The sequence below is a fragment of the Peromyscus leucopus genome, chromosome 9 (assembly GCF_004664715.2).
Source record: "Peromyscus leucopus breed LL Stock chromosome 9, UCI_PerLeu_2.1, whole genome shotgun sequence".
NCBI lineage: Eukaryota > Metazoa > Chordata > Mammalia > Rodentia > Cricetidae > Peromyscus > Peromyscus leucopus.
Genome location: NC_051070.1, coordinates 2,264,785 through 2,292,650, shown reverse-complemented (window position 1 = coordinate 2,292,650; position 27,866 = coordinate 2,264,785). Strand labels below are relative to the sequence as shown.

Below are 27,866 nucleotides of genomic sequence, written 5' to 3'. Positions count from 1 at the left end.
CAGTCTACATAACTGAATTCATATGAGATTTTTATAATTCATTTAATTTTATCATTTTCCTTTAAGGTAAGTAGTGTATGCACACTTGCTTATAAATGATATTAAAATGTTTTTCAAATAAAAAAGAGAACTCTTCACACCCAGTTTAAACTGGGAACAGAGAAGAAATGTCACTTTTTACTCTGCACAGTTCATGATTTGATACTTTTAAGTGAAAGGAAAAAATTAGAGAGAAGTAAAGGAAAGTAAAAATTGGGTGAGCAAATTCATTCTGTCAGAAGCTCTGGCCCTTTTTCTTAGTCTCCTGATGCCACACCCCTCTCCCCACCCACGCTCCAGAAACCACAGTACTAGAGAGCCCCGGGCACTCAGACCTACTGTGGAATTAAAGATGTTGCAAGTGGGCTGGAGAGATGGCTCAGAGGTTAAGAACACTGACTGCTCTTCCAGAGGACCTGAGTTCAATTCCCAGCAACCACATGGTGGCTCACAACCATCTGTAATGACATCTGGTGCCCTCTTCTGGCCTGCAGTCATACATGCTGCATACAAAATAAATAAATGAATCTTTAAAAAAAAAAAAAAAAAAAAAGATGTTGCAAGTTAGGCTTGAGGGATGTGGAACAGATTCTAGAACTGAGCACAGGTGGGCAAGAGTCCCCTGTGTCCTTTCCACACCCAGGCAGTTCATCGATGCTGGCATAGGGGTTGTTTGCTCTGTGGCATCAATAAATGAGACCAGATCTGGGTGGCTTAGCCTCTTGCCATGCACTGAGATGTGCGAGGGTCTCTGCCTGACAAACATCTGGGGTGTGAGCACTGGTTTGCTCTGAAGGAAAAATCTGTGCTTATGTTTTGTTTTCTTCCTTAGCCTTTGGGGGCGAGAAGTGGAAAACAAATGTTTTGTTGACATCATTTCTTTGTCCTGGGTAAGTGAGTTTTTCAGTAATTCTTAATGATCATCTCTTATTCCTCCAGCCTTTTCAGTCCCTTATGTCTCTAAGTCAGGTATCTAAGAAAGCATTTAAGTTTTGAAAACTGATAACATGAATATTTAGTATACCTGTGCTGAGTGATACCATATACCTTATATATGAAAATTATCTTTAGATACAACAAACAGTTGCTTTCTTTTGTATGAGGGAGAAAAGGCTAGCTAGCACCTCCCTTGACAGAAAGTCTGTCTGTCTCTTAGTCTGCAGCAGTTGTCCTGACATTTTGCCATATAAGGTTGCAGTAAAGCTTTTGACCTGATCTCAGGGAGGGCTTCTCCCTGAAGGGTGCCCAGACAGGCCGGTGTGGGGTTTTCATCAGATGTATTGCCAATGTTTGGTATACTCCGTTATGTAGAGTGACGTGTCCCAAAACTTAACGAACGCCACAAATCAAAACAGCCTCGGCTTTCTGAGAGGTGCTTCTGTTCTCACCTGGTGTGTGCCATATCCTCCCGTTTCTGGGGACACGCAGTGCGGTGAGAGCACACAAGGGTCTAGCAGAAGGGCTGTTCCCCAGGAAACAAGCGTGATGGTAGCAGTGTCTCGTAGACCAGCACTGGAAGCACACACTCCCTTAGTAACTGACCTCCATGAGACCCACATGCGTCTCAGCCATGTTCTGATCCAGTCTGCATACTCTTCTCAAGTTCACTCTTCGTCATGGCTGCTTCTGTGACCACCTTGTGACCGGCTCACCAATACTGTCTGTCTGCTCCCTCAGGGTCTTTCAGTCAGACGCCCCCTGGTGCTCCCCTTGTGTTGTTGCATATGACTCTTTCCTAGGAAGACACTTAGCTCTCCAGCTCCTGAGAGAGCTCCCCTGAGTATCTTCCTGCTGGTGCATATTTCTTTTCCACCCCAGCAAACAGTCTACACTCCTGTTCTCGTTTACCCTGCGCACATGGTGCAGTGTAAACTCATGTCATCAGTACTTTCTCCCATTGCCTCACTGGAATTGATAGTGGCTTTCCCGTTTTCAAATCTGGAAGTGGTTGTCCTCGGGGCTGTCGGTGTCTTCCTCTCTAGTCCTCCTCTAGCCGTCTCTCGCAGCTCTTCTGGGGTTTATACTGTTTTAGAAGACTGGGTCTTGCCAGGCAGTGGTGCACACCTTTATTTAATCTCAACACTTGAGAGGCAGAGGCAGGCGGATCCCTAAATTCAAGGCTAGCCTGGTCTACAGAGCTGGCTCCAGGACAGCCTGAGCTACACAAACCCTGTCTCAAAAAAACTAAGGGGAGGTGGGCGGAACAGGCTCTTACTGCCACTGCTCGGACCTTTTTTTTCTGTGCTGGGCATTGAACCTACATCCTTATATATGCTAAGTATTACATACAAGGATGTAGGTTCCATCCCCAGTGTGGAAAGATAGTGTAAAGAATGTATTTTATGACTAACAGCCTTGTTTTAAAAAATATACTTGGGAGCTTTGAGCAGTGGCAGTATCATAGGCAGTACCGTTTATCCAAGGCACAGTTATTGCTAATTGAGAAATGTACTTAGAAAGCCTGGGTGGAAGTATAACTGCACACATTTAGATGTTTCAATTCAGTAAAAGCTCAAGGGGAAGCGTGATGTTTAGCAAGGAATTAGTGACTGGAGTGTAGAAGTAATGCACAGCCACTTTGCAGAAAACATGGAGCCCAGATGAAGAGTGGGCAGGGTGCCGAGCCAGCAAGTGCAAAAGTGATGCCAGAGCCAGCAAGGCCAGATGCTCACTGCAGTTGTCCATAGAAATGCAAGTTACAACAGTGCTAACTGTGATGAAAATGTGAGGAAAGGCAACCTTCATCAGCTGCTGGTTGGAGTTTAAATTGGTCAGAGCAGCCGAAAAAGCTATTTAGCAGTTTGTAGTAAAGTTTTAAATTTTGTGAGCCCCATGACTTAGAAATTCCACCTTTTTTATTCTCTGTCCTCTTTCTAATGTTGTAACGTGAATCGCAGGTGACTGTCCCTTGTTGATTTTGTTTTTGACTTTTGTCTTTCAGGATTGTGTTTGCTGACTTCTTCATAATGAACCTAATCCTCTGGGGGGAAGGCTCTTCGGCGGCCATTCCTTTTGGCACGCTGGTTGCCATCTTGGCCCTTTGGTTCTGCATATCTGTGCCTTTGACGTTTATTGGTGCATACTTTGGCTTTAAGAAGAATGTGAGTTCTTAGGTGCTAACTTCAGTGGTTTCAGCTGAGGAAATTAGTCTATTCTACCTTCAAAGATACCATAAAAAATGTCACAAGGTGTAAACTTATCCTTAAGATCAAGGCTTCCTAAGTTCATGAAATAATAGTGTTAGGAATGTTGGGTTTTTAGGGCTGGAGAGACGGCTCAGCTGTTAAAAGCTAGGCTCACAACCAAAAATATAAGAATTTAGTTCCCAGGAATGTTGGGTTTTTAAAGGCGAGTTCTCTGTAGCAAGCTTTTTTCCCCACTTCCACCTCCTGAATGCTTAGCACACAGGCATGCACCACACACCAGGCATACGGTTTCTTTGTTTTTGTTTGCAGTGTTCCCCCACTTACACTCGTAAACAAGTAAACTGGGGGCAGGGCTGTAATAAGCGTATTTTTGCCCATTTCCCAGTATTCTTCAGTAAGTGTGTAATTAAAATGAAAATCCAGAGTTTGCCTTATTAATGCCGTTTTTATTGTCTTTTCTGATTTCTTACTTTGTGTAAAGCCATGTCAGTAGAGGAACACAAGAAAAAGCTTTGGCCTAGCCTGTTCAGTAGGCAGACTAGACCTGGCAATGTCTGATTCAGTGCTTCTAATTACATATTTCAATTTGATGACTTAAATAGACTTCCAATGTCAAGTAGTATTAATATGGAAGGAAGAAAAAAAAGATGTGCTGAGAGTATTTTAATAGCTACTTGATTATGAATCCCTTTTTTTTTTTTTTTTTTTTTTTTTTGTCTATGAAGGCCATTGAACACCCAGTTCGAACCAATCAAATTCCTCGTCAGATTCCTGAACAGTCATTCTACACAAAGCCCTTGCCTGGTATCATCATGGGGGGGATTTTGCCCTTCGGCTGCATCTTTATACAGCTTTTCTTCATTCTGAATAGCATTTGGTAAGCTGAGGACAGAGTCCTCTCCTCCTCATTATCCTTGTACGTGGAGGGACTGTTGGTGTCTGTGGGTCACAGGTGTAAACAGCTCTGATAACAAACCAAAAGGTTACCTTTCCTTGGGGAAGAGTGGAGCAGTGATGATAGCTAACACTAGTTGAAAGCTTACATTTCTTACTCTTGTTAATTCTTACATAACTTTCAGGATTCCAGAGAAGAAAATGAGATTTGGGTGGCTGAGTGATTGTATCCGCAGAATATGATCTGTGTGGCAGAAGCCCAGCCCAGGTCTTTCCTAACCATGTTCTTAAGTAATTGTACTGCTGCAGAGAGAAGAGCTTGAGTGCTCATGGGAAGAGGTTGGAGGTTGGAAAAAGGGCTGGTGGTTACCATGACCTGGAAGTTCTGCACCGTTACTCATATCCTGAATTCACTGTTTCTTGTTCCTGTGGGAAAGTTGTTTTTGAAGTAGGGCTTCTTTACGTATCTCTGACTGGCCTGGAACTTGCTATGTAGACCAGGCTGGGCTTGAACTCATAGAGATTGTCTGCCTCTGTCTCCCAAATGGTGAGGTTAAAGGCATGTGCCTCCATGTCATGGAAAATTACTGTAATTTTGAGCCTCTGTATTGCAGTGTGTTTGAGTGGTAGTGTATTGTGATCACTTTTAGTTGTGTGGACACGTATCACAGTTGTGCCAAGATTGAAATAAACAGGAGCTTTGTCAGTGCTTAGAGTATCTCTCCTTCCCAGTTATTATAGTAGTTTTCCACATTCTAAAGCCTTGTGTGCTGATGTGGTTTTTTTTTTCCCCTAGTTTGTGTCTTTCCATCATGTTTTTCTCAAACATTGCTGACTCACTAGTAGGTAAACAGGCTTGCCACATTTTCCTGAATAGTGGTTTCAGGGTCTACCTGAACAGGAGGCTAAAATTTGATGGCATTGCCACCATATCCTTCCTTGTCTCAGCCCTCTCCGTCACCAAACCTGTGCAAGATTATCTTGTTTGATTTGTTGAGAAAAAAAGATAACCTTCCTAGTTCAAAATAGAATGAACAATATGTCATTTTTTTGTGTCAAAATATTTATATCATTGTGTCCTGACATGTTTGATTACAGGTCACATCAGATGTATTACATGTTTGGCTTCCTGTTTCTGGTGTTTATCATTTTGGTTATTACATGTTCTGAAGCAACTATACTTCTTTGCTATTTCCACCTATGTGCGGAGGTACGTGTTAGCAGTATTCAATGTTAATTTATAGGCAGTATTATAACTTTGGCATATTTCAGCTTGAGTGTTGTTGAGATAATTTCTCTACATACATGTTTATTATCAAAGAAATTGACCTCTATTCACAAATCAAAAGAAGGCCTCTTTAGGATTGAATCAAGATCATATTCTTTTTCCTTGTATTTATTTAAAGGTTTTAGAATGTTAATTTCCCAAGCATATTATAGTTTACTGCATTTGACTTTTATGACTATCTGACTTAAAAATTAATATTCTTATGGATGTTTCTGAGTTCTAAAAATTGGTAAAAAATAAGTAACTGGGGACTGGAGCGATGGCTCAGTGGAAAGAGCACCTGCTCTTGCAGAGGACCAGGGTTCAGTTCCCAGCACCCACATCAAGTGACAGAAAACCAGCCACCTGTGACTCTGCCTCCTTAGGCACCTTTACATAGGTGGTACACAATTCAGACAGGCACATACACACATAATTAATATTTCTAAGCTGGGTGGTGGTGGTACATGCCTTTAATCTCTGGAGAAAGAGACAAGTGGATCTCTGTGAATTCAAGGCCAGCGTGGTCTACAAAGCTAATTCCAGGACAGCCAGAACTGTTAGTTACATAGAGGAACCATGTCTCAAAAAAACATTTTTTTTTTTTTCTAAAAAGATAAGTAGTTGGAGTAGCAAAGTTCATGGAAAAGTTTCAATGATTACATTGTGATGAGTTATGGTTCATGGCTACACCACAATGTTAGCATCATTGTATCAGAGATAGAATGGTTGGTAAGGTTCTAGAGCGTCCAGCCTTTTGACATTGAAGCATGGTGTCATCTACAAAATTCATGCCAAGAACCAAGTGTTTAGGTTACTCATGCTCTGCTCCTCTCAGTTTTCTGTTCTGTGAAGGGCTGCATTTGCAGCTGTCCTTGGCTGTGTGTGCAGCTCGCAGCCTGGCCGATCATTAGATCCATTCTTTCAGTTGCTTTCTATACAGATAAAATCTGTTAAACTGAGTTTTTTGTTCTGCTTTTATTTGTTCATTTAAGTTTAATTCACGTTTTGGAAGTTAAAAAAATGACTGGCACTTAGCATGTTTGTGCAACTCTCTCCTCTTGTCTGAGTCTAAAATGTTTTCACTCTTTCTACACATAGAAACCCCATAAGCATTGACTGTCCATTTCCTTCTTCCCCTGATCCTGACACCCACTAACTAGTCTGCTTCCTGTCTCTAAAAGAGAACATGGTATGGCACATGTTTGTAATCCTAGAACTCAAAGGCTGAGGCAGGCAGATCTCTGAGTTTGAGGCTAGCCTAGCTGCAAAATGAGTTCCAGGACAGCCAGAGCTACACAGAGAAACCCTGTCTCAAAAACAAAAAGCAGAAAAGATTCTGGAGTCAGGGAGATGGCTTAGCCAGATAAAGAACCTGACGACTTGAGTCCCTGAAACACAGTAAAGGTGCAAAAAGAAAACCCACTCTACGCAGTTGTCCTGATCACTACACATGTGCCTGAGCACACCCAGGTATCCATGCACACCACACATACACAGTAATAAAAAATAAATTTCTAAAAAAGTCAAAGCAGAGGAAATAATTATAATTTTTAAGGGTTCTACTCTAGCGTAATTTAGTGCTTTATTCCTTTTGTGATTGAATAATATTCCACTGTATGTGTGACGTCTGTGTATACGGTTATCCACTGGCGAGCATGTGAGTATTTCCCCCTTTTGGCATTGTCAATATGCTACTGTGAACGCCCACCCACAGTACTGCAGTGTGTTTTAGCTCTTCTGGATGCTTTGCCATGTGATGATTCTTTGCTTCATGTTTCCACCAGCAGTGTACAGATTCTAGTCCTCTAAGTCTTCATCAGCTCTTCCAGTCTGGGCCTCCTTGGCTCTTTGGCCTAGTTGTGCAGTGGGTATGCAGGGCTGTCTCCTTTGGATTCCTGTGTTCAGTGTCTGATGGTGTTGCACATCTTTCCTTGAGCAGGAATACTGTATCTTTGGTAAATGTCTGTTCAGTCCTGCCCATTTTTCAATTGTCTTATATGTCCCTAGATACTAAGCCTTCTTCAGATCATTTCTTCCATTCTTTGGTGCTTCTCACTTTCCTGATATTCTTCCAGAGAGGCTTGTTTTTTTCCCCCAGTTTACTTACCTAATGTTTTTCTTCTGTTGCTTTTGCATTTTAATGTCATGATAACGTTTCTTGCCAGATAAAGAAATTCTTCTGTCCTCATTGAATGGTCTTGGCTGTGGCTACCTTGCTGAAAATCAGCTGGCCGTAGATGTTTAAGTTCACTTCTGGACTTTCCATTCTCTTGTCATCATCTGTAGGGTGTTGTCTGCCATACTGTTGTGCTGTCAGAGTTTTCATTGTAGGCTTTGACTAGAGAAAGGCGAGTCTTCTGGCTGTGTGTAAAATAAATCAGTATATTTTGCCATTCTTTGTAATTCCATCTGAAATTTGAAGACCAGCCTTTCTGTCACAGTAAAAGATCTTTGAGTTGTGTGTGTTGGTGTTTGTGTATGAACTTATATTTGCAGGTGCTTGTCACATGCCATCTGTCACTACCCAACCTAATTTTTGGACAGTGTCTTCTACTGAACCAGGAGCTCAACACTTGGGCAAGATCAACATGAGCTCTGAGAGCTAGAATTCAGATTTCCATGCTTGTGCAGCCAGCACTGTGCTATCTGGCCTGGATCTTTTTTTTTTTTTTCCGAGACAGGGTTTCTCTTCGTAGCTTTTCGCCTTTCCTAGAGCTCACTTGGTAGCCCAGGCTGGCCTTGAACTCACAGAGATCCGCCTGGCTCTGCCTCCCGAGTGCTGGGATTAAAGGCGTGCACTGCCACCACCGCCCGACCTGGCCTGGATCTTTAAACAGTTGGTGGGGTCTGCACTCATCCAGACTATCATGGAGATAGTAGCATCTTAGTTGTTAAGTTGTCCAGTGTACAAACACAAGCATATATTTTTCATTTTATTTAGGTTTTCTGTCATTTATGTCATGATGTTTTATACTTTTTGGCATATAAACGTTTGAAATCCCTTTTGAAAGGTATTTCTAGGGATTTTTGTGTCCTTTGTCTGTCCATTGTTGGTGTATAAACACCCCTGGGCTGGAGGGTAGCTCAGTGACGTAGAGCGCTTGCCTAGTGTGTGCACATCCGTGCCCTTGCCTGGTTTTGTGTGGAGGTGTCAGTGCTCGGAAACATTGATGAATTCTTCGATCAACTGTAGTAGAGCTCTGTTTATGTATGCTTTTCCTCCTGATCTTGTTAGAGTTTTGTTTATGTGTGCTTTTCTCCCCTGATCTTGTTTTGCTTATTTTGTTTGTGGTGGTTTTGTTTTTACTTTTTTTCTTTTTTGACATTATCTCACCGAAGCCTCGTCTGGCCTGGATACACCATGTAGACAGGCTAGTCTCAGCCTCCTGAGTGTTGGGATTATAGATATACTCAGCTCTTAGTTTGCTTTTTAAAAAACAGTATTTTTTTTCACATATTCCCAATTGTAGCAGAGATTGGAAAGTGTTCTTTTTCTAAAGATACTCTGCTGTGCTATAAACCACTTTATGTAAAGCAAGAATAGCTGTCCTAACCACCTACCTTGTTGGAATTATGTGTCATAATTGGAAGTAAATCTCAACCAGGCCTTAATAGGAAATTGCTCTTGTGTAGAGTTGACTGAACTGTAAAGTTGAATAAAATGAATATTAATTTTGAACTGTCAAAGGGATTTTGTACTTTGTTTTTCCTTCAGAATCATAAGCTTTCAAATATAATCTGATCCTTTGTTATTCATAAACTGTTGGATATTTTCTCATACACAAATAAGAGTGTGCCTCTGAGCATCTTTAATGAGGTGGGAAATACACAAAGTTCAGTCGGCCAGCAACTATGGCAGCAGTGAGGTTGGGGCTTCCACTGAACGCTCTGGCTTTGTGATTTTATTAGCTCTGTGTTGTTGATGTTAGGAATGAATTGTCACTCCCTGCTTCCCTCTCCACCTAGGATTATCACTGGCAGTGGCGTTCCTTCCTCACCAGTGGCTTCACTGCGGTTTATTTCTTAATATACGCCATACACTACTTCTTTTCGAAACTTCAGATCACCGGAACAGCAAGTACAATCCTGTACTTTGGTTATACTATGATAATGGTTTTGATCTTCTTTCTTTTTACAGGTAAGACATAAATGGTGGTTTTTAATGTGTTTTTATTCAGTTTATTCCTCCTTCATGAATGTCTCTGCTCCTTACGCCCCTATTGAGCCTCAGCCCGGTTCAGCGTCATTTGGCATGCCGGCTTGTGTTTGTAGCTCAGGAAAGTGAAAATGCGAGAACGGAAGTGAGGTCATACGTCACACAGGTTGGGCTTGGGTGTGGATCTTGGCGCTGTGAGACAGATCTCGATCCTGGGCCCTAGTCAGCTACATGATGTCTAAAACAGCAGTGTCATGTACCTGTGGGCTTCGCTTTGTAGGAAGGGATCTGTCGGAGGGTGTGGGGCGCACTCCAAAAGCTTCATCCAGAGGAACTCCACACTGACCCTGTTTTACGTAAAAACGGACGTAACTGCCTGTAGTCTAAGGAAAGCTGTCCTTTTCAGAATGGACATTGTGCCCCTAGGCTTGCCGTGATGGTGATGTGACGTTTGTATTTTCACCATTAGGTCTGTGAAATTAAGCCTGACCTTTTCCCAAGCCTTTTGGTGATCCAAAAAGTGATACTGAGCGCTCTGCACCAGCACACAACCTTCACCTAACCCCTCCTCACCATATGCCCAGTGTAAGGGTGGATATGGGAACGTTTATAACTTCCCAGATCTGTTCCAAATACTGTGTATAGATTTAGAAAGTGTAATACTTTCTGTGTGTTATATTTAAAATAATGATGAAGACCTGTTGGGACATTAAACAGAAGCCTCTCATGGGGGCCATATGGGTCCCCTGTATGTGTGTGTCTGTACCCTACTTATTGGGCATTTCCCAGAGTTGTTCCTAAGGAAAGTAATCTGCTTCCATTTATTTCTTAAACGGTTTACAGTACTGACAACGTCGTGGGGTCTTACAGTGTAACGCATGCTGCTGTAGAGCAGTCTGAGTCAGGTTCACTAAGTGCAAGCGTGGTTTACAGTATTGACAACGTCGTGGAGTCTTACAGTGTAATGCATGCTGCTGTAGAGCAGTCGGAGTCAGGGTCACTAAGTGCAAGCGTGGTTTACACGGGGCTCAAATCAACATCGACTGATTAATAATAAAGACAATCTTTTAAAGTAACTCTTTGGTGTATAATGTAACCATTTATTAAAGATTAAACAGCTTTGCAAGGGCTAGAGAGATCACTGTGTGGTCAAAAGCATATATTGCTCTTTGAGAGGCCCTGAGTTCAGGTCCTGGCACCACGACAGGTGGCTTAAAACGATCTGCAAAGTAGCTCCAACTCCCCTGTATCCTAGGGCACCTACCCATGCTCATACACAAACACATGGCTTAAAAATGAAAATGGAGTCTTTAAAGAAAATGTGCATCTAAATGAAATAGATGTGTTTGTTTGTCTAACGTGCTATAATCCAAAGATACACCCATGTGATATGCTGAGAAATAATAGTAAGAAAACATTGAAAGTCTGTCGTCTTCCACGATGGAGTAATAGCCTTCTTTTAAGAACAGAAAACTGTTAGGTACATTAAAGAGGATGCAGTTCACAAATGTGCTGTAGCTGGGGTGTCCAGGCCGCGTCCTTGGTGGTGTGTGGCCTGATGGCATAGTGCATGTGCACGCGGGACTGTGCGCACACTGTGTGTGAGGCTGCGGTGGAGTGTGGCACGTCACCGACGAGCACTGCTACCACGGCTCACGTTGGATCTTGGTTAATTTTCACTCATTACACATTTGGAAACCTTTCACTGTTACCAAATTTTTCTTACCATTACATGACCATACTCCTAATTGCATGATTACATGTAGCAGTGGTTCTCAACTCTCCTTACACTGTGACCCTTTAATACAGTTTCTCATGTTGTGCTGACCCCCAGCCAGAAAATTACTTTGTTGCAACTTTATAACTGTAATTTTGCTAATGTTATGAGTCATAACATAAATATCTAATATGCAGGATATCTGATATGCAACCCCCAAAGGGGTCACGCTCACAGGTTGAAAATCACCGTCATGTAGCCACAGCCCATAGTTTAAGGAGCTTCTGTTGTGGCTGGTGAGATGCCTCAAGGGATAGAAGCACTTGCCACTCAAGCCTGAGTTTGATCCTCAGAACCAATGGTGGAAGGAGAGAACTGCCCCAAAGTTGGCCTCTGACCTCCACACTAACCCACACATGCACAGTCAAAATAAAAGTCACTTTTCAACAACTTTGATTTGAAAGAATACCACATGTCATATCACAGAAAGTAGATTTTATTTTGGCCATACTTCCAACAAGACTCCTTTGAGCTTTGTTTTGGTCATGCTGAAAGAAGATCCCCATAGAGCTCAATTCTTCAGAGTCTAGACTGACGAAGGTAGCTGAAAATGAAGGCACCTGTGTTATTATGTAGCCGTCTGATGGAGGCGTCTCTTTACTGTGGTCAGGAAATGGATTTGGAGTGGGGTGATGGTGCAGGCCTAGAATCCTAACTACTCAAGAGTCCAAGACCCCCTGGATAACCTAGTGAGACCCTGTGTCAGAGAGAGGGTGTGCGGAGCTGAGGACACAGCTGAGGTCGAGTGCTCGCCTGGCGTCTGAGAGGCCGTGTCCAAGCCCTTCTTACACCAACACAAAAAGCAGTGGGCTCAGAGGTGCCAGTTACCTTTCACCATACACAGTGTGCGTGTCACAGCCCAGGGCTGCACAGAACCACGCTGCCTGTCGTCTCCTGCTGGGGCATCCTTGTTCTTACCCTGCTCATATCACTTTGCATATACTGCAGAAACATCTAGATTCTCTTACTGCAGCTCACTGAATGCTGTTAATTCCTAGCAACTATACTTAGAAAACATCCCGGCACTCAATAGGCAGAGGCGATGGATCTCTGTGAGTTCGAGGACAGGCTGGTCTACAGAGCGAGTTCCAGGACAGCCAGGACTGTTAAGTAGAGAAGCCTTGTCTTAGAAAACAAAACAAAGCAAAACAAACAAACAAAAATCTTATTATTTATCCTGTGATTGTGGTAAAAATATGGTAGCAGTTCCAGTTTGTTATAAAAATAGTCTTAAATGGGGATCATGGTTTGATATATTTTCATTTTTTAATTCAGTGACATATATAAAAAGGAAAACAGCTGGGCATTGGTGGTACATGTCTTTAATCCCAGAGGCAGGCAGATCTCTTAGTTCGAGGCTAGCTTGATCTACAGAGAGTTTCAGGACAGCCAGGGCTACAACAGAAACCCTGTTCTTCCCCACCCCCCCCCCAAAAAAAGAAAATAATGTATATTATGGAAAATTTAGGTAATTTTACAATATAAGAAATTCTACATGTTTTTGTAAGGAATTTAAGTGGTTTAATATTCTTCAAAAACAAGCTCATGGAGCTGTGTTATATTCCTGGCTCATCAAAGTTGAAAAATTGTGTTCTTTTTAAAGGACCCAGTCGTTTTACATCTGGTTTTTGGTATAAACTAATGAACTTCTTTTGAAAGGGATTTATTTTGTTTTTTCTTTTCTTTTCTAGGAACAATTGGCTTCTTTGCATGCTTTTGGTTTGTCACCAAAATATACAGTGTGGTGAAGGTTGACTGAGGAAGCCCAGTGTGTCCAGTTAAAACAGAAATAAACTAAATCTTCATCAACAAAGACTTGGTTTGTGACTACCTTGAGTTTTCTCAGACTTATTGGCCTAGTAATCCTTCAGAAACAACATACTTCTAAGTACACCTCTCCCCACACACCTGTACCCACAAGTTGTATTTCAACACTAAAGCATTTGTATTGTGATTGGATTAAGTATATATTCAGTTGTTCTCAATGAAGAGCAAATTTAAATATTATGTGCATTTGTAAATACAATAGCTATAAACTTTTCAATACTTCTAATGGCAGATTAGAGGAGGCCATAATATTGATGAAAGACTGGACAGTTGCTTGTAAATAGGATTTTCTAGGCTCGGTAGGTGGAAAGAATTATTTTTCTTTGAAGGAAATAACTTTTTATCATGGTAATTTTGAAGGATGATTCCTATGACATGTTCATTGGGGGGAATGTGGCTTTTAAAAATCTTGTATTGGTTGTAATTGTTCATATCTTCTTACTCTTCTGTGTTGACTTCATTATTCCCATGGTATTGGCCTTTTAAACTATGTGCCTCTGAGTCTTTGAATTTATAAATTTGTTATCTTAATAAATATTGTAAAAATGTCTTCATTGCATTATTCCCTGTTGCGTGTTTAAGGAGATCCTATGACTATAAATCTGTTGACCACAGATGTTTGGAGTGATTTGCATATATATTTTATCTGGAATTGTTGAATACTGTTAATATAATGCTTTCTCACTTTCCACTGAAGTGAAATTTCAGTCTTTTGGGTTTTGTCAGATCTGAATTTCCACTCTGAAAGGATGATAGAAATTGTAGTCATGCCTGTCTGGTCAGATAAATGACACATTTAGAACTTAAATGCAGGCCTTATATTGTTACTATTAATAGTTTATATTCTTGACTTATTTTAAGTCAGCAGGATGTGGTGGCACACCTCTGTAATGCCTATGGTTTGGAGGTGGAGGCATGAGGATGATGTTGGTCTATCCTGCTGCATGGTGAGTTGGAAGCCAGCCTGGATTGCAGACTCCTTGCACACGGTGTGAGTTAGGCTCCATGGTCTCAGCACATTCGCAGGAGTTAGCAACCTTCGTCCCCACGATGGCAGTGGTTCAATTTACATTTCACAAACAACTCTTGTCCTAGATTAGGAAATCACTAATACTCATATACGTCTGGCAAATTGGAATCTATTTATACAGAAAGCCGAGGTGGTTTCAAAGATGTGAATCTCTCTCTGTCTGTAAATGGCTTCTGTATTGAGGGCTTCATTGCTGACTACTTATGAGAACACATCAGACATTGGCTTTAAACTTAAACTGAGATTACTAGCTGTCACTCACGTTGCCGGGCCTTACTGAAGAGATTGTACACACCAGCTGGACCAAGTGTGTTCAATACACACTTGGATCCCAGCCCGGGAAAGTGAGGCAGCAGGAACATGGCATGCAGAGGCTAGCCTGGGTTACAGATTGAGACCCTGTCTCATAACTGAACAGCCTGTTGCTTTTCAAGTTCAGTGATATAGCGTTTTAAAAGTTCTCAGTTATGTGCTCTCTTACACTGTAACTGGTACCGTAGAATAGGCTGGTTGACCAGACAGGAAGCATCTATTTTTATCAACAAAGACACCAGGTTGACTTTAGTGGAGCAAAGTTTCTTTTAATTTTGCTGCAGTGAACAATCAGGATTCAACACAATTAACTGGCTGTTTTGGTCTGCCTTTGGTGTTCTTTATAAACAAGGCACGTTCCACACACTCTCATGGGAAGGTTTCAGATTTAAGAATGTTTGCATCCATCGCCTTTATCCAGTTGAAGCTGCTTAGTCTCAACATCTAAAATCTGAAACTATTATCAGTGTTCTAAAAGTTTGAAATTCTGAATTGGGGGTCTAGACTGCCCATCGCTCACTGGTCCCTTCTCTGTGTTCAGTGCTTTTCCTTGCAATTTTTAAAAATACCTAATTTTCTGCTTGGTTTGAGAAAAAACCCCTCAGACCCACACTGGTAGAGTGCTTGCCCAACAGACACTGAGGTCCCAGTTTAGGTTCCCAGCACCACACACACACAAATTAGGATTTTAGGTTTTCAGATTAGGAATGTTTAGCCCATACAAGTGTTACAAGAAAATTTGAAGGACGAGAAAAGGCTCAGCAGTTAAAATCATACATTATTCTTGTAGAAGATCCAAGTTTGGTGCCCAGCACACATGTTAAGAGATACACAAGCACCCATAATTCCAGCTCCAGAGGAGCCAACACCTTCCTTTGGCCTCTGGAGACACCTGAACTCATGTGCATATACACAGATAATTAAACAAACCTTTAAAAAAAATTTGGGGCCAGGCATGGTGGCTCATGCTTGTCATCCCAGCCCTTGGGGAGTTGAGGCAAGAGGATTGCTGTGAGTTCAAGGCCAGCCTGGGGTACAGAATGAGATTGTGTCATCCCACCCACCCACCCACCCACCCCTAAAAAAAGCATGGAGGGGTCGTTATGAAGAGAGGATGGTAAGGAAGTAAAACAATGAAAAAGGACTGGAGAAAACTGCAGCCTTGACAGGTCTGCCCGAGTGAGCTGCCGTGAGTTGTTGGAGATGTGCTGGTGAACCCACAGCACCTATAGACCTCTGAGTGATCGGAGCCCGAGAGTGCAGGGGTCATCCATGGGCTAGCCTGCCTGAAATCTTTTGTGAAGGGACCGGGAGTGTGTAAAGACCTGGTACCAGGTCTGAGATGTGTTCCTGCTAGAAGTGTGCTTGATAAACCTCTCCCTGGGTCCATGTCTAATGGAGCTGTTTAGCAAGGCTGTCCTGAGCACTGATGAAGGTGGTTCTTTGCAGTCCATCATCTTGCCCAATGCTACATAAAGGTGGCCCTCTTTTCAAGCTTTTTCCGGCAGTCACTAGACTGCCCATCGCTCACTGGTCCCTTCTCTGTGTTCAGTGCTTTTCCTTGCAGTTTTTAAATATACCTAATTTTCTGCTTGGTTTGAGAAAAAAAAAAAATCCCTCGGACCCACTTTTTTCTCTTTTCCTCCTTCCCTCTGCCATGTTGCATCCTTAGCATTCTGCTGGCAGTGCTGCTGAGACCTCCAGTACCCCTTGAACCTCATCTGGTGGGTACTTCTCGGTCCATGTTTTCTTAGGTCTTACAGACATGACTGTCCCAAGAGCCTCACTCCTCAAGAGACACCGCATAGAATCCCAAAGCAATGTCACAGACATGGCCAGCCCTGCTCATGTCTCGGTGGAGTGCATGGTATAGGAGACCGTGTTTGCCAGGGGATGTTGATATTCTCCCCCATTCCATGTCTGTTCTCCTCACCAATGCACTTGCTTCGATTTCAGCTTTTGACCATTTCATCCATCTCCAGCTGTAGCCACCAGTTTGCTGGACAACCTGAATGGTTCTCACAGCCCTCAAGCTCAGTTTGCATATAGATGGACTTCATCTACTAGACCTGCCTCATCCCAGCTTGTCCATTTGCAGAGAATGGAGATTCTCACCTACTCCACCTGAGCTGGAACTTCAGGGCACTGGGACACCCCTTCAGTTAGTAAGCAAGGTCTGTGCCTGTCACCTCCTGCTCCCCAGTATGTCCCTCCCTCCTTCCCTCCACCGCTGGGACTTGCAGGGCACCTCCCAGGACATCTGCAGCCAGCTGGCTCATCACTTGCTCCTCATACGATGCCTGCCACAGAATGGGCCTCAAGCGCATGCACCCGGTGCAGCAGTTGGCCTCTGTGACACCCAGCCATGCCAACTATGAACTCATGAGCCCTTTGATTTAGGAAATTAGAGAAAGCCTTCACCATAGTGTAGCAAAAGAGCGAGTATGAGCATTCTGAGACACACAGAACTGTTTATGGACCTAAACCACCTTTCAGCTCCAAGCATGAGGATTTGTTCTGCTACTGTTTATCCTAATGCATTAGGGTTGGTGACCAGAAGAGAACCTAAAAGCATTTCACACACATCTGCTTCAAAGTTCTATGTGCCATCAATCTCATAGTGCCCAAAGCGCCCAGTGCTGCTGGCCTGATCCCAGCTCCTCAGAAGGCAGAGACTCGGCCTTCCTGGGCTACTGAAGTTCAAGGCAGCCTGAGTAACTTAGTAAGACTCTACCTCAAAATTAAAGGTAAAAACAGCCTCAGGGTAGAATTCGGGTCGAGAACTCGGTGTGTGTGATGCCCCAAGCTTAATTTCTTTTTAATTTTATGCACATTGCTGTTTTGCCTGCATGTATATCTGTGTGAGGGTTTTAGATCCCCTGGAACTAGATTTACAGACAGTTGTGAGCTGCCATGTGGGTGCTGGGAATTGAACCCAGGTCTTCTGGAAGAGCAGCCAGTATTCTTAACCACTGAGCCATCTCTCCAGCCCCCCAGGCTTAATTTCTAATGCCTTTCTCCAGAGTCTTACTCTCAGATCTGAAAACAAACAGGTCTGTTTTGTTTGGATGTATTAGTTAGATAGGACTGCTGTAATAGGACACCATGGCCTGGACGTGAAATGACAGAGTCACCTTAAACAGCAGAGAGTTCTTCCTCAGTGCTGGGGAGGTGTCATTGGGCTAGGTTCTCTCAAGGTCGGACAAGATGAGGTGAGTTTGGGGTGCACGTCTGTAGATGACTTGGTTCTTCTCTTGAGGCCCCTCTTGTGTGGTCACCTTTCTGTTTATTTCCCATGCTGAGGAATCACACCTTGGACCTCCAGGGTTGTAAGCAAGTATAGTTTTTTCAGCCCATCACAATACACTTAATTTTTATAGTGCTACATCTAGGGGAACAATGTACAAATTCTTTCCCCATTTTTACTTGTATTTATTCTTGGGGCGAGGGGGCTCTGTGGTACAGTACTAGGGAGGTCAGGGACAACCTTGTAGAACCTGGGGATTGAACTGGAGTTGGGGATGGTTGTAACCAGTCGTTCAGATCACCAAACTTGGCAGCAAGCGTCTCTCCCCTCTCTGTGGGTCTTGGTTTGGTTTGGTTCTGGGGTTTTGTTGTTGTTCCTGTTGCCAGCATCCTTTGAGCGCTCAACACTGTTCATCGCACTGGGTGTTAGAGCAGACCCAGCTTTTGACTGCTCCCGGTGATATTGCCTGACCACTACCCGAAGAAACTCAGTTTTGGATGAAAGGTGGGCGCTCCTCTGACCAGGCTTTCACATCTGATGAAAGCAGCCTAGTCGGGCTGCGGTAGCGCTCGCCTTTAATCCCTGCACTCCAGGGGCAGAGCCAGGTGGATCTCTGTGAGTGCGAGGACAGCCTGGGCTACAGATGGATATCCAGGACAGGCACCAAAACTACACAGAGAAACCCTGTCTCGGAAAATCAGGGGAAAAAAAACAGCCTAGAGGTAAAGGCAATGGGTACCCATAATACATTGCTAGGCCTCTGGACAACTAGTCAAGGGCTTCTGGGCTGGATTTGATTCCATGACCAGATTGCTCCTTTGTGTTTCCACACACGGGTGGGGGGTGGAGTGCTGTTGTTTTTCTGAGAAGTCCTGCTTCTGACATAACCAACATTGATCAGAAAGGAAAACAACATGGGCCTGGGGAGATGGATGGCTGGGTGACAAACCGAGGACTTGAGCTCCCTAGCACTCACATAAGAGTGCTGGCCCTGCTTGCTGGGAGACTAGAGACAAGAGATCCCAGCCAGGCTGTCCAGGTTCAGGGAGTGACCTTGTCTCAAAAAATAAAGTAGGGTGCTAAAAAGACGGCTCAACAGTAAAGCGCTCCTGGTGCTCTTGCAGAGGACCTGGGTTCAGTTCCCAGCGTCCCCATGGGACGCCATTTCTAGTTGCATTTCCAGGGAAGCCAATGCCCTCTGCTGAACTCCGCAGGGGCCAGCCATGCCTGTAATGTTTATACATATATGCTGGCAAAACATCATTGTTATACCACGAACTACCTCTAAGTTCCACCTGCCCAAGAACCAGGTAACTTCCTGGAATGCTGGGAGTTGTAGTTCTTGAAAATAACAGTCTGATGGGAAAGTATGGCTTCTAGGGGTTTTGTCTTTATAAGCCCTGACAACATGTGACTCAGGGCCACTCATCTGGGATAGTTCCAGGAGCGGTCCTGACCAAAACCCCATCTTGGTCAATATAAAGTATTTTAATAAAGCTTGCTTTAATTTGGCCCAAGATAGTGAAACTGATTTTTCTCTGGCGAATCTCAGGATTAACAGTCCTAAAATAAAAATATTAAAAAATAATAATAATAAGGTAGAAAACAACAGAGGACACCTGATATCTGGCCTCTGGCACACACAGGTGTGCAGCCCACAACCACACACCACACAAAAATAACTCGGAAGGACTCCACTTTTTTATTTATTTATGGGGGAGGGTTGCATTTGTGTCCAGGTAAGAGGGTCACTGGTTCCCTGGATTGAACTCATGTAGCTGGACTTGGTGCTGGGCACCCTCGACCTGCTGTGGCAGATGGACAGCCTTTTTGATTCATTTTGCTATTCTTGTTGTTTGTGTTTGTTTTTTGGAAAGTATCTCTCTATGCAGCCCTGATTGTGCTAGAACTCCCTAAGTAGACCAGGCTGACCTCAGACTCAGAGGTTTGCCTGCCCCTGCTTCCTGAGTGCTGGGGTGAAAGGTGACCACACCTGGCCACCTCATTTTTTAAAATAATGAACCTTGGCTATAGGTTTGGAAATATTCTTATAAACCCTCATTGTAAAGATCTTTTCCAGTGGAACCACATCCAGTTATGTGTTAGATGCCCCCACCACCACCACCCATGAAGTTATGAGTAAGCTCTTTGGGCACCGGGTTCTCTGATTTGCCCATGCCGGTTGCCATGGCAACATGCACACAGGGAGCAACCGCATGCATTCTGAATTGAAAATAAATGCCTCTGAATCTTTTCATGTCACTTCAAAATTCTAGTTACACTATTTTTAAGCTCTAGCTTTAGACTAATAATTTAAACAATACCAGTAAGTAGGACGGACTTAACACTACTGTTCAACTCTTGCATTTTAGGTCTTCTGTGGTACAAGTGCTCTAATTAGGGGAGAGACCCCACAGTGTGCCATTTAGGTAATGGGACAATTTCAAGGAAGGTGAGCACAGACAGCCATACTTGGAAGGTTCGCAGTGCAGACATGAGTCGCCCTGGGGCAGTTATGTGACTCAAAGGTTACCCATCCATGGCTACGCTGTCCATGCCTTACAGTGTCCAGACATCCTTACAGACAGTGTCTAAAATTACAAAATGCTGACAATCACAACACCATTACAGATCCTAAAGGACTCTTTAGAAAAAAAAAAAAAAAAAGGTCGACTTTACGAAGTCTTATAAAGGCCGACTTTGTGCTCACAGCCATCTATAACTCCAGATCCCAGGGATCCAGTGCCTCTGAGATCACCAGGCAAGCACATAGTACACATACAGACATGCAGGCAAAACTCTCATACACATAAAATTTAAAAAAAAAAATGTATTTTTGAAAGCAAAGCATGTTTTCCTCACTGATCTTATTGTAGGCTCAGATTATGGTCACCAACTATTTGGGTTATAGGAAGAAAAATACACATTTGAAAAACATTTTCTTAAAAATGTAAAGATGCATGTTAATTAAATGCAAGACTGTTCTACCATCTACAGGCACAAAGCAAAGAATTCATTGTGTCAACAGAGTTCATTTTTCTGCTCCTGCAAGCCAAGAGCTTCTGCTGCAGGGGCACAGCTCAGCGGCTGAGCATTCGCCCAGCATGCACCAGACTATGGGTCTGAGCCCCAGCACCACAGTAAACAAAGACCCCAAAGCAGGTCTTCTTTGGTTAAAAATTTTGAATTATGGAGGCTGCAGTGATGGCTCAGCAGTAAAGAGCACTGACTGCTTTTACAGAGGTCGTGAGTTCAATTCCCTGCACCCACATGGTGGCTCACAACCACTGTAACTGTAGTCCCATTGGATCTGATGCCATCTTCTGGTATGCAAAAGTGCATGCAGACAAAACACCAATATAAAGTACATAAATAAATCTTTAAAAAGTATTTAAATCACATTTTACTATTTACTTTACGTGTGTGTTGGGTACATCAAATATCAAGTGTGGAGGTCAGAAGATAGCTTTGGGAATATGGTTCTCTCCTTCCACCATGTGAATCACAGGGATCAAATTCAGGTTCCCAGCCTTGCCAGCAAGTGCCTTTATCCATCGAGTCATCTTGGGAGCACCTAGGGTGTGCCTGAGGTCGGAGGCCCAAGGGCCCTCCAGGACTGCAGTTACAGATGATTGTGAGTTGGTTGCCATCTGGCTGCTGAGAACTTGACCTGAGCCTTCTGTCTAGCCCCTGCTTTTCTATTTTTTCTTTGATAGGACCTTCTTCCTCCTTTTGTTTGTAACTGTATTTTTTTATGTCTAAATATTAAAAGTTTAAAAAAAAAAAAAACATTGTTCCCTTAGTTCCCCGGGGGTCTCCTGGCCCCTTCTGCCTGCTTGCTGGAGCTCCGTAGTCACAGCCTTATCTCTGATTCCCATTTCTCCTTTTTGTTCATGGACTCAATGATTATTTGATTTTCTCAATAATGAATTACTTTATTTTATAAAGTCTTATTGTTTCTTGTGGCCACTTTTAGCAGAGACTAGCGTAGGCCTTGATCTTGACGAATAACCTTACAAGAGACCACAGGTCACTGCACGAAGTGACTGGGGACTTAGAGATGCATAGTCAAGGTGGCAGAAAGATCCCGGGGACTTGGGTTAGAGAGGGCTCATATAGTGAGGGACCATATAGTGTCCACCAGCAACGGTCCTGGTTTGAATGGCTCTAGCATGAGCAACTTCAGCGCATCTCTGATGCTGGGGGCTCTAGAGTGTGATGATAAACTCCATATCTTACCCTGCTGGGCTTGTCTGTGCTGAGAAACACCAGAGGACACCGTGCCTCCTTGGGCAATCATGTGTAACTCAAGATGGCTACCAGCAGGTCAACATGGAGCCCTACCACAATACTTCATATATATTTTCCATAATAGGCATACCTTTGGCTGAAATTGGGGTTTAAATGATAAGAATGTTGATTTTAAATAGTTCACTTAACTGAAAAGAACCTTGTCACTGTTTCTCAGCCCTCAGACTCCAGACCATGCCGTTTTGCTTCCAGAAAACTTTAATGTGCATCCAGTATCATTGTCTTCTGCGTTTGCTCTGCGTTCATTGGCAGCTGTTAAAAACAAATCAGCAGCGGCAGACCTTGGCCAGCTGCTCTCTACACTTGGTTTGAGCTATTACCCATGGAACCAGCCGGAACAGAAAGCTACAAAGAGGCTAATTGAAATCAGAATGCTGGGTCACTTCTCATTCAAACAAAACAGATGGCCCTTCTCACTACACTGCCGTCAAACGTGTGGGGAGGAGGTGATCAGAAGTGTTTTCAACTCCCACACACGCTTACTCAGTCCTCTAAGGAATTGTACATAGAACCTGGAACACTGGGGAGGAAGAGAGGGCTCTTCAAAAGCCAAGCCCATTCCCTCTTATCGTGAAGGTTTAAGAAAAAGTATTTTAATAGTCAACTTAGATTCTGAATATTTAATTTTCATTTATTTTCCCTTTGGAGGAGATAGTTACTGTACATGGCACACAATTCAAATTGTACAATAGGATATAGAGAAAAGTGAGACTCTTGTCATTTTCTGGAGACACTGCTCTTAAGGGTCTCTTAGTTGTTGGTCCAGACACTGAATCTCCTTCCTTTTAGCCAAAGTTCTTGACACCTCTTATTTGGATTCTTATTTAACTGACAATATTAATAATACTTATTTTCAAGCTTGGTAGGAATTTTTTAAGGAGCAAATTTTTAAATTATGTGCATTGGTGTTTTGTCTGCTTATATATCTGGTGAGGGTGTCGGGTCCCCTGGAACTGGAGTTACAGGCAAGTGTGGGCTGCCATGTGGATGCTGGGTTTTGAATACAGGTCCTCTGGAAGAGCAGTCAGTCAGTGTTGTTAATCACTGAGTCAGTCCTCGAGCCCTGGTGGGCATGTTTTAAAAGCAACTGTGGAAATGAAGTTTTTATTGTGCAGACAAGGCATTACTGTGGTTGATACATTGTGCACCCCAATAAACTTATCTGGGGGTCAGAGAACGGAACAGCCACTATATTAAACATAGGTTTAGGCAGTAGTAGCACACACCTTTAATCCTAGCATTCCAGAGGTAGAGATCCATATAGATCTCTGAGTTCAGAGCCACAATGGAAACAGCCAGGCATGATGACACACGCTTTAATCCCAGGAAGTGATGACAGGAAGTAGAAGGATATTTAGACCTTTCAGCAGCAGTTCAGCTGAGCCATTGGCATGAGGACTCAGAGGCTTCCAGTTTGAGGAAACAGGATTGGCTGAGGAATTGTTGAGGTGAGGTTAGCTATGGCTTGTTCTGTCTCTCTGATCTTCCAGTATTCACCCCAATACCTGACTCCGGGTTTGATTTTATTAATAAGATCTTTTAAGATTCGTGTTACCAAAGGCTGAGGGGCCCCCAGCTGGATCAGGCCCTCTGAATAGGTGTGACAGTTGATTGGCTTGACCAGTTTGGGAGGCATCTAGGCAGTGGGACCAAGTCATCTGCTCATTGCATGAGTTGGCTGTTTGAAACCTGGAGCTTATGCAGGGACACTTGGCTCAGTCTGGGAGGAAGGGACTGGACCTGCCTGGACTGAGTCTACCAGGTTGATGGCAGTCCTCAGGGGAGGATTTGCCCTGGAGGAGGTGGGAATGGGGGGTGGGCTGGGGGTAAGGGGAGGGGGTGGGAGGGGGGAGAATAGGGGAACCCGTGGCTGATATGTAGAACTGAATGGTATTGTAAAATAAAATAAATAAAATTTTTAAAAAAAAGATTCGTGTTACACATTACTGTCATTTATTTAACCCTTTTGGATTAAGTAAACATGAAAGTGATAGAGGCCACCTCTTGGGACCTGTTGGGAGAAAGAAATGAGTATGCTCAGAAATTTGACTTAGAAACGATGGCTCCATGTCTCCCCAGCATCAATTCAGATGACAAAGGCCCTAATCAAAGCACTGCTGGAGCCCAGCTAATAGACGGATCATCTTTCACCCCCCAGTGTAGCCCTCACTAATAACCTCTGGGAAACAAAGTTGAAACAACCTGCCGCCTAGCCGTGATGTGCCCTGACAGCGCCTCCCTGCTGGATCTGCAGGCTGGTTCCCCGTCTCCACCCGACTCCACAAGCTCCTCACAGCTTCATTTCAGGCATCATGGCTTATTTCTACCTCCGGTGAGCATGCTAGCCATCCTCATATTTGTCAGAGTGGGTAGCATGCGCTGGGTGTGTAACAACAGTCCATGGATCGGTATGGGGGGTGGAGGAGGGGGGACCCATCTATTTCCCCGTGATGGGACAGTGTTTGCTCCTTTGAGATCCACCTCCTTCCCTTATCTGGACTCTGGGTTGGGGCTCATCTGATGCTTTTGGAGTGATTCGACCTTGTCTGGCTGAGCAATTGCTCCTTTGTAACACTCAGGCACAGGTGCCCAAGTGCCTCAGGGTACCCCTGCAGGCTCCAAGCCCCAGCAGTCCCCAGATATATCCTCCATGCCTGCCAGGCAAGTCACGGGAGGCTTGGGAAGATGGTAGTGGGTAAACACTCCCTAAGGGAAGAGCAGATTCTCATGCTGTGCCTAAGAGTGGCCCCCTTACCCTGGAAGATGCAGCCTGTTTTCAAAGCCCTGAGAAACTGGCAAATTACCTTTAATCCTTTCTGACTTGCATTTACATTCAAATATTTAACCTTTGGTTGCTATAGTTATCTATGAATAAATACATGTGAAATTCTGTTAACAAATGACAAAATGCTGAAACAGTTGCCTCTGCCCCTCACAATATTGTAATAGTTATCCCAACTTTACTAGATTTCCTAGGTTTAGATTTTCTAGACATTATAAGGAATCTTTTTCTCAAAATCATGAAGTGACTATTGTGGGAAGGAGAAGCTATTGGAGGCAAGACTCACTGACAGATGGGAGCCTCTGGTGTACCTCATCTTGCCCCCAGCACCCCGGAAGGAACTTACCTATAGTCCACTTTGAGGGTTCCATTTGAGATGCTGATTGAGGGAGGGGAACAAGTTTGAGTCCCCGTTCATCAAAGGAGATGGTGATGTTGACCAGACAAAGTTGACCAAGCACTACTTGGGCTGGGACCACCAGCCAAGTGGAGAAGGTGTGTATGGAAGGCAGAACTTGTAGAGATCAAGGGTCCCAATGAACCTGTCTCCCCTGGGCCACTTCTCTGTGTCACTTGCTGTCTGAACAGCTGAGTGGCTCTGGATTGAAGAGGTGCCCAAGTTGTGTTCCTCAGCTCACACCTGTGTCTCATGCTCACACTGGGCAGGACAAGAGGTCAAATCACCACCGTCTCCGTGAACCTGGGGTCACTGAAGAGGTGGTTGAGTTATCGATGTCCCGGGACTTGGTCCAACTACAAGAGACCTATGCTCAGCCAAACCTGTCACCAAGTGGAATGTGTGGAGCTTCTCAGGCAAAGGCGGGTATTGCTGTTTTGTCTGTTTTATTCAAAACTGAGGATTGACCCCAGGGAAGGATTTCCTATAGTTAATTTGGTGTCTGGATGTAGATGGGTGACAATCTGATGGTGCATTAAACAAACTCCTTCAGGTTAACAGGGACAAAGACGCAGTTTCTGCTGATAACTGGATTATTTGAAGAGAAACACAGGCATGGACAACTCCACTACAATCAGGAAAATACATAATTCAAGTTACTTCTTATAACGGATTTTTTTTTTTTTTGGTTTTTCGAGACACGGTTTCTCTGTGTAGCTTTGCGCCTTTCCTGGAGCTCACTTGGTAGCCCAGGCTGGCCTCGAACTCACAGAGATCCGCCTGCCTCTGCCTCCCGAGTGCTGGGATTAAAGGCGTGCGCCACCACCGCCCGGCTTATAATGGATTTTTGTTTGGGCTGCCAGCTCACAAAAAAATGATATCGAGCCTTATTAATTACGAAAGCTCGGTCTATAGCTTAGGCTTGCCCGCTAGCTCTTTATAACTTAACCCATTTTTGTTCATCTACGTGCTGCCGCATGAGTCGTGGATTTTACCTCTCCTCCTGCAGGTCTTGCTCCCAGAGCTCTCTGTCCGGAAGTCCCGCCTACACCTCCTGCCTAGCTATTGGCCATTCAGCTCTTTGTTTAAACAGTCACAGTGACACATCCTCTCACAGTGTAAAGGAATATTCCAGAACAACTTTTCTTCCATAGAAGGAAGAGGCAGGGACAAGCGAAGACTGCAGGGAAGCATGGTAACACAATCCTGTGAACAATCCTTAAGACAAGCAGACGCTCGGAGCCAGGTGTCCTCTGCACACGTGTGAGTGACAGAGCTCTGCTCTCTGTTTCTGCTCTGACTACTTCTGGTTGCACTCAGTGGTACGCTTAGTTGCCACAAGGGATCTGGATGCCAGGTTTTGATGTTTTCTCCTAGTTCTGGGCTGCCAATTACTAAGTTCCTGTCCAGTTCATGATCAAAGAGCCCATGGAGAGGAAGGTCAAAAGATGTCTCCTAGCCCCATGGACAGCTAGGTGATGGTCAAGTAGAGATCACAGCACCCGATCTTTAGCAGTCATGTACCATGCAGAGGCTCCTTGTGATGCTTTCTAACTCTCAAACATGGTAGTGTCTTTGCCTCTCTGGCTAGTTTTCTGGCCGGGGTACAATGGAAGCCATACTTTCAACACAGGCTGCTTTCCTCCCTTTCCCCTGGTCACAGCCACACATGGAAGCATTGCTGTTGACAAAATACCTGAGAAGATCAGCGTAAAGGGGGCTTTCACGTGGCTCACACTGTTATGGTGTAGTCCATCCTGCTGGAGAAGGCGTGGTGGCAGGGGCATGAAGCGACTGTCACAGGGCACCCAGTCAGGAAGCCCAGAGGAACACTGCCGCTCGACGCCTGTCTTTTCCCTCTGTATCTTGCCTTCGCTTTTTTCCTGTGTTGGCTTTATTCCTGCACAAACTCTTTCCCAAAAGCAGTCTACACAGGAATGCTGTCAGACTTACAGTTGTCTTTAGTGCTGTTGATAGGGGAGAAGAGACCCTATGTCCACCAAGTGCTCAGCTCCACCCCCAACATGGATTCCACACAGTTGGACTACACACCCATGCCTGGGTCCTGGCAGAAGGGCAGGTGGTTGTGGGAATAGTCCCAGAGAGGCATTTCCAAAGAAAAACATGCTGCTCAGACTAGACCCTGCAGATGTCCCTCCCCACCTGACGTATAGAACACAACCCTTGCAAGCCCTTATGGGGTGAACACTGAGCTTCAGAGAGCAGCATAACCACTCTCCGGACCTCCAGGGCTTCCTGCAGTCAATGTTTAATTTTGCGGATGTAATCTTGTATCTGCAGAAGGTGGACTGTCCTAGGCTGGCCTGGGCTCCGTGCCGAGGCAGCTGAAGATGTTGAAACTGTTTTGTTCCCCTGCAGGTCTGAGTGGCAACACTTCATGGACTTCTTTCTCCTCCTGAACATTGTGGGTTTTGATGAGACATGCTTTCCTTGCAGGAATGATAGCAGAAGAAACTGAAGTGTGCGAGGCTCCTCCAGGTCTACAGTCAGAACTGACACAGTCCAAGCTGAAAGCCAATGTCAAGGAGAGGCAGTCTGCCACCATACTGACCATGACAAACAGTGTGGGTACAGCCATCCACTCACTCTCCCACCCAGAGTCAAATCTCTATGCTTGGATAGAATCTGCCAGGAGCCAATCATCTCCACCCATGCAA

At 44.1% G+C, this 27,866-nt stretch overlaps 1 protein-coding gene across 1 annotated transcript in view; it reads left to right on the top strand.

Moving 5' to 3' along the window:
• Nucleotides 1-13,659, top strand: part of Tm9sf2 (transmembrane 9 superfamily member 2) — a 54,006-nt gene extending 40,347 nt beyond the window's left edge. The window contains exons 12-17 of the mRNA XM_028868268.2: nt 872-929; nt 2,981-3,140; nt 3,911-4,062; nt 5,178-5,289; nt 9,316-9,487; nt 12,974-13,659. Of these exons, the coding sequence (XP_028724101.1) occupies nt 872-929; nt 2,981-3,140; nt 3,911-4,062; nt 5,178-5,289; nt 9,316-9,487; nt 12,974-13,041 (722 nt within the window). The 3' untranslated portion in view covers nt 13,042-13,659. The remainder of the gene's footprint in view (nt 1-871; nt 930-2,980; nt 3,141-3,910; nt 4,063-5,177; nt 5,290-9,315; nt 9,488-12,973) is intronic.
• The last annotated feature ends 14,207 nt before the right edge of the window (nt 13,660-27,866 follow it).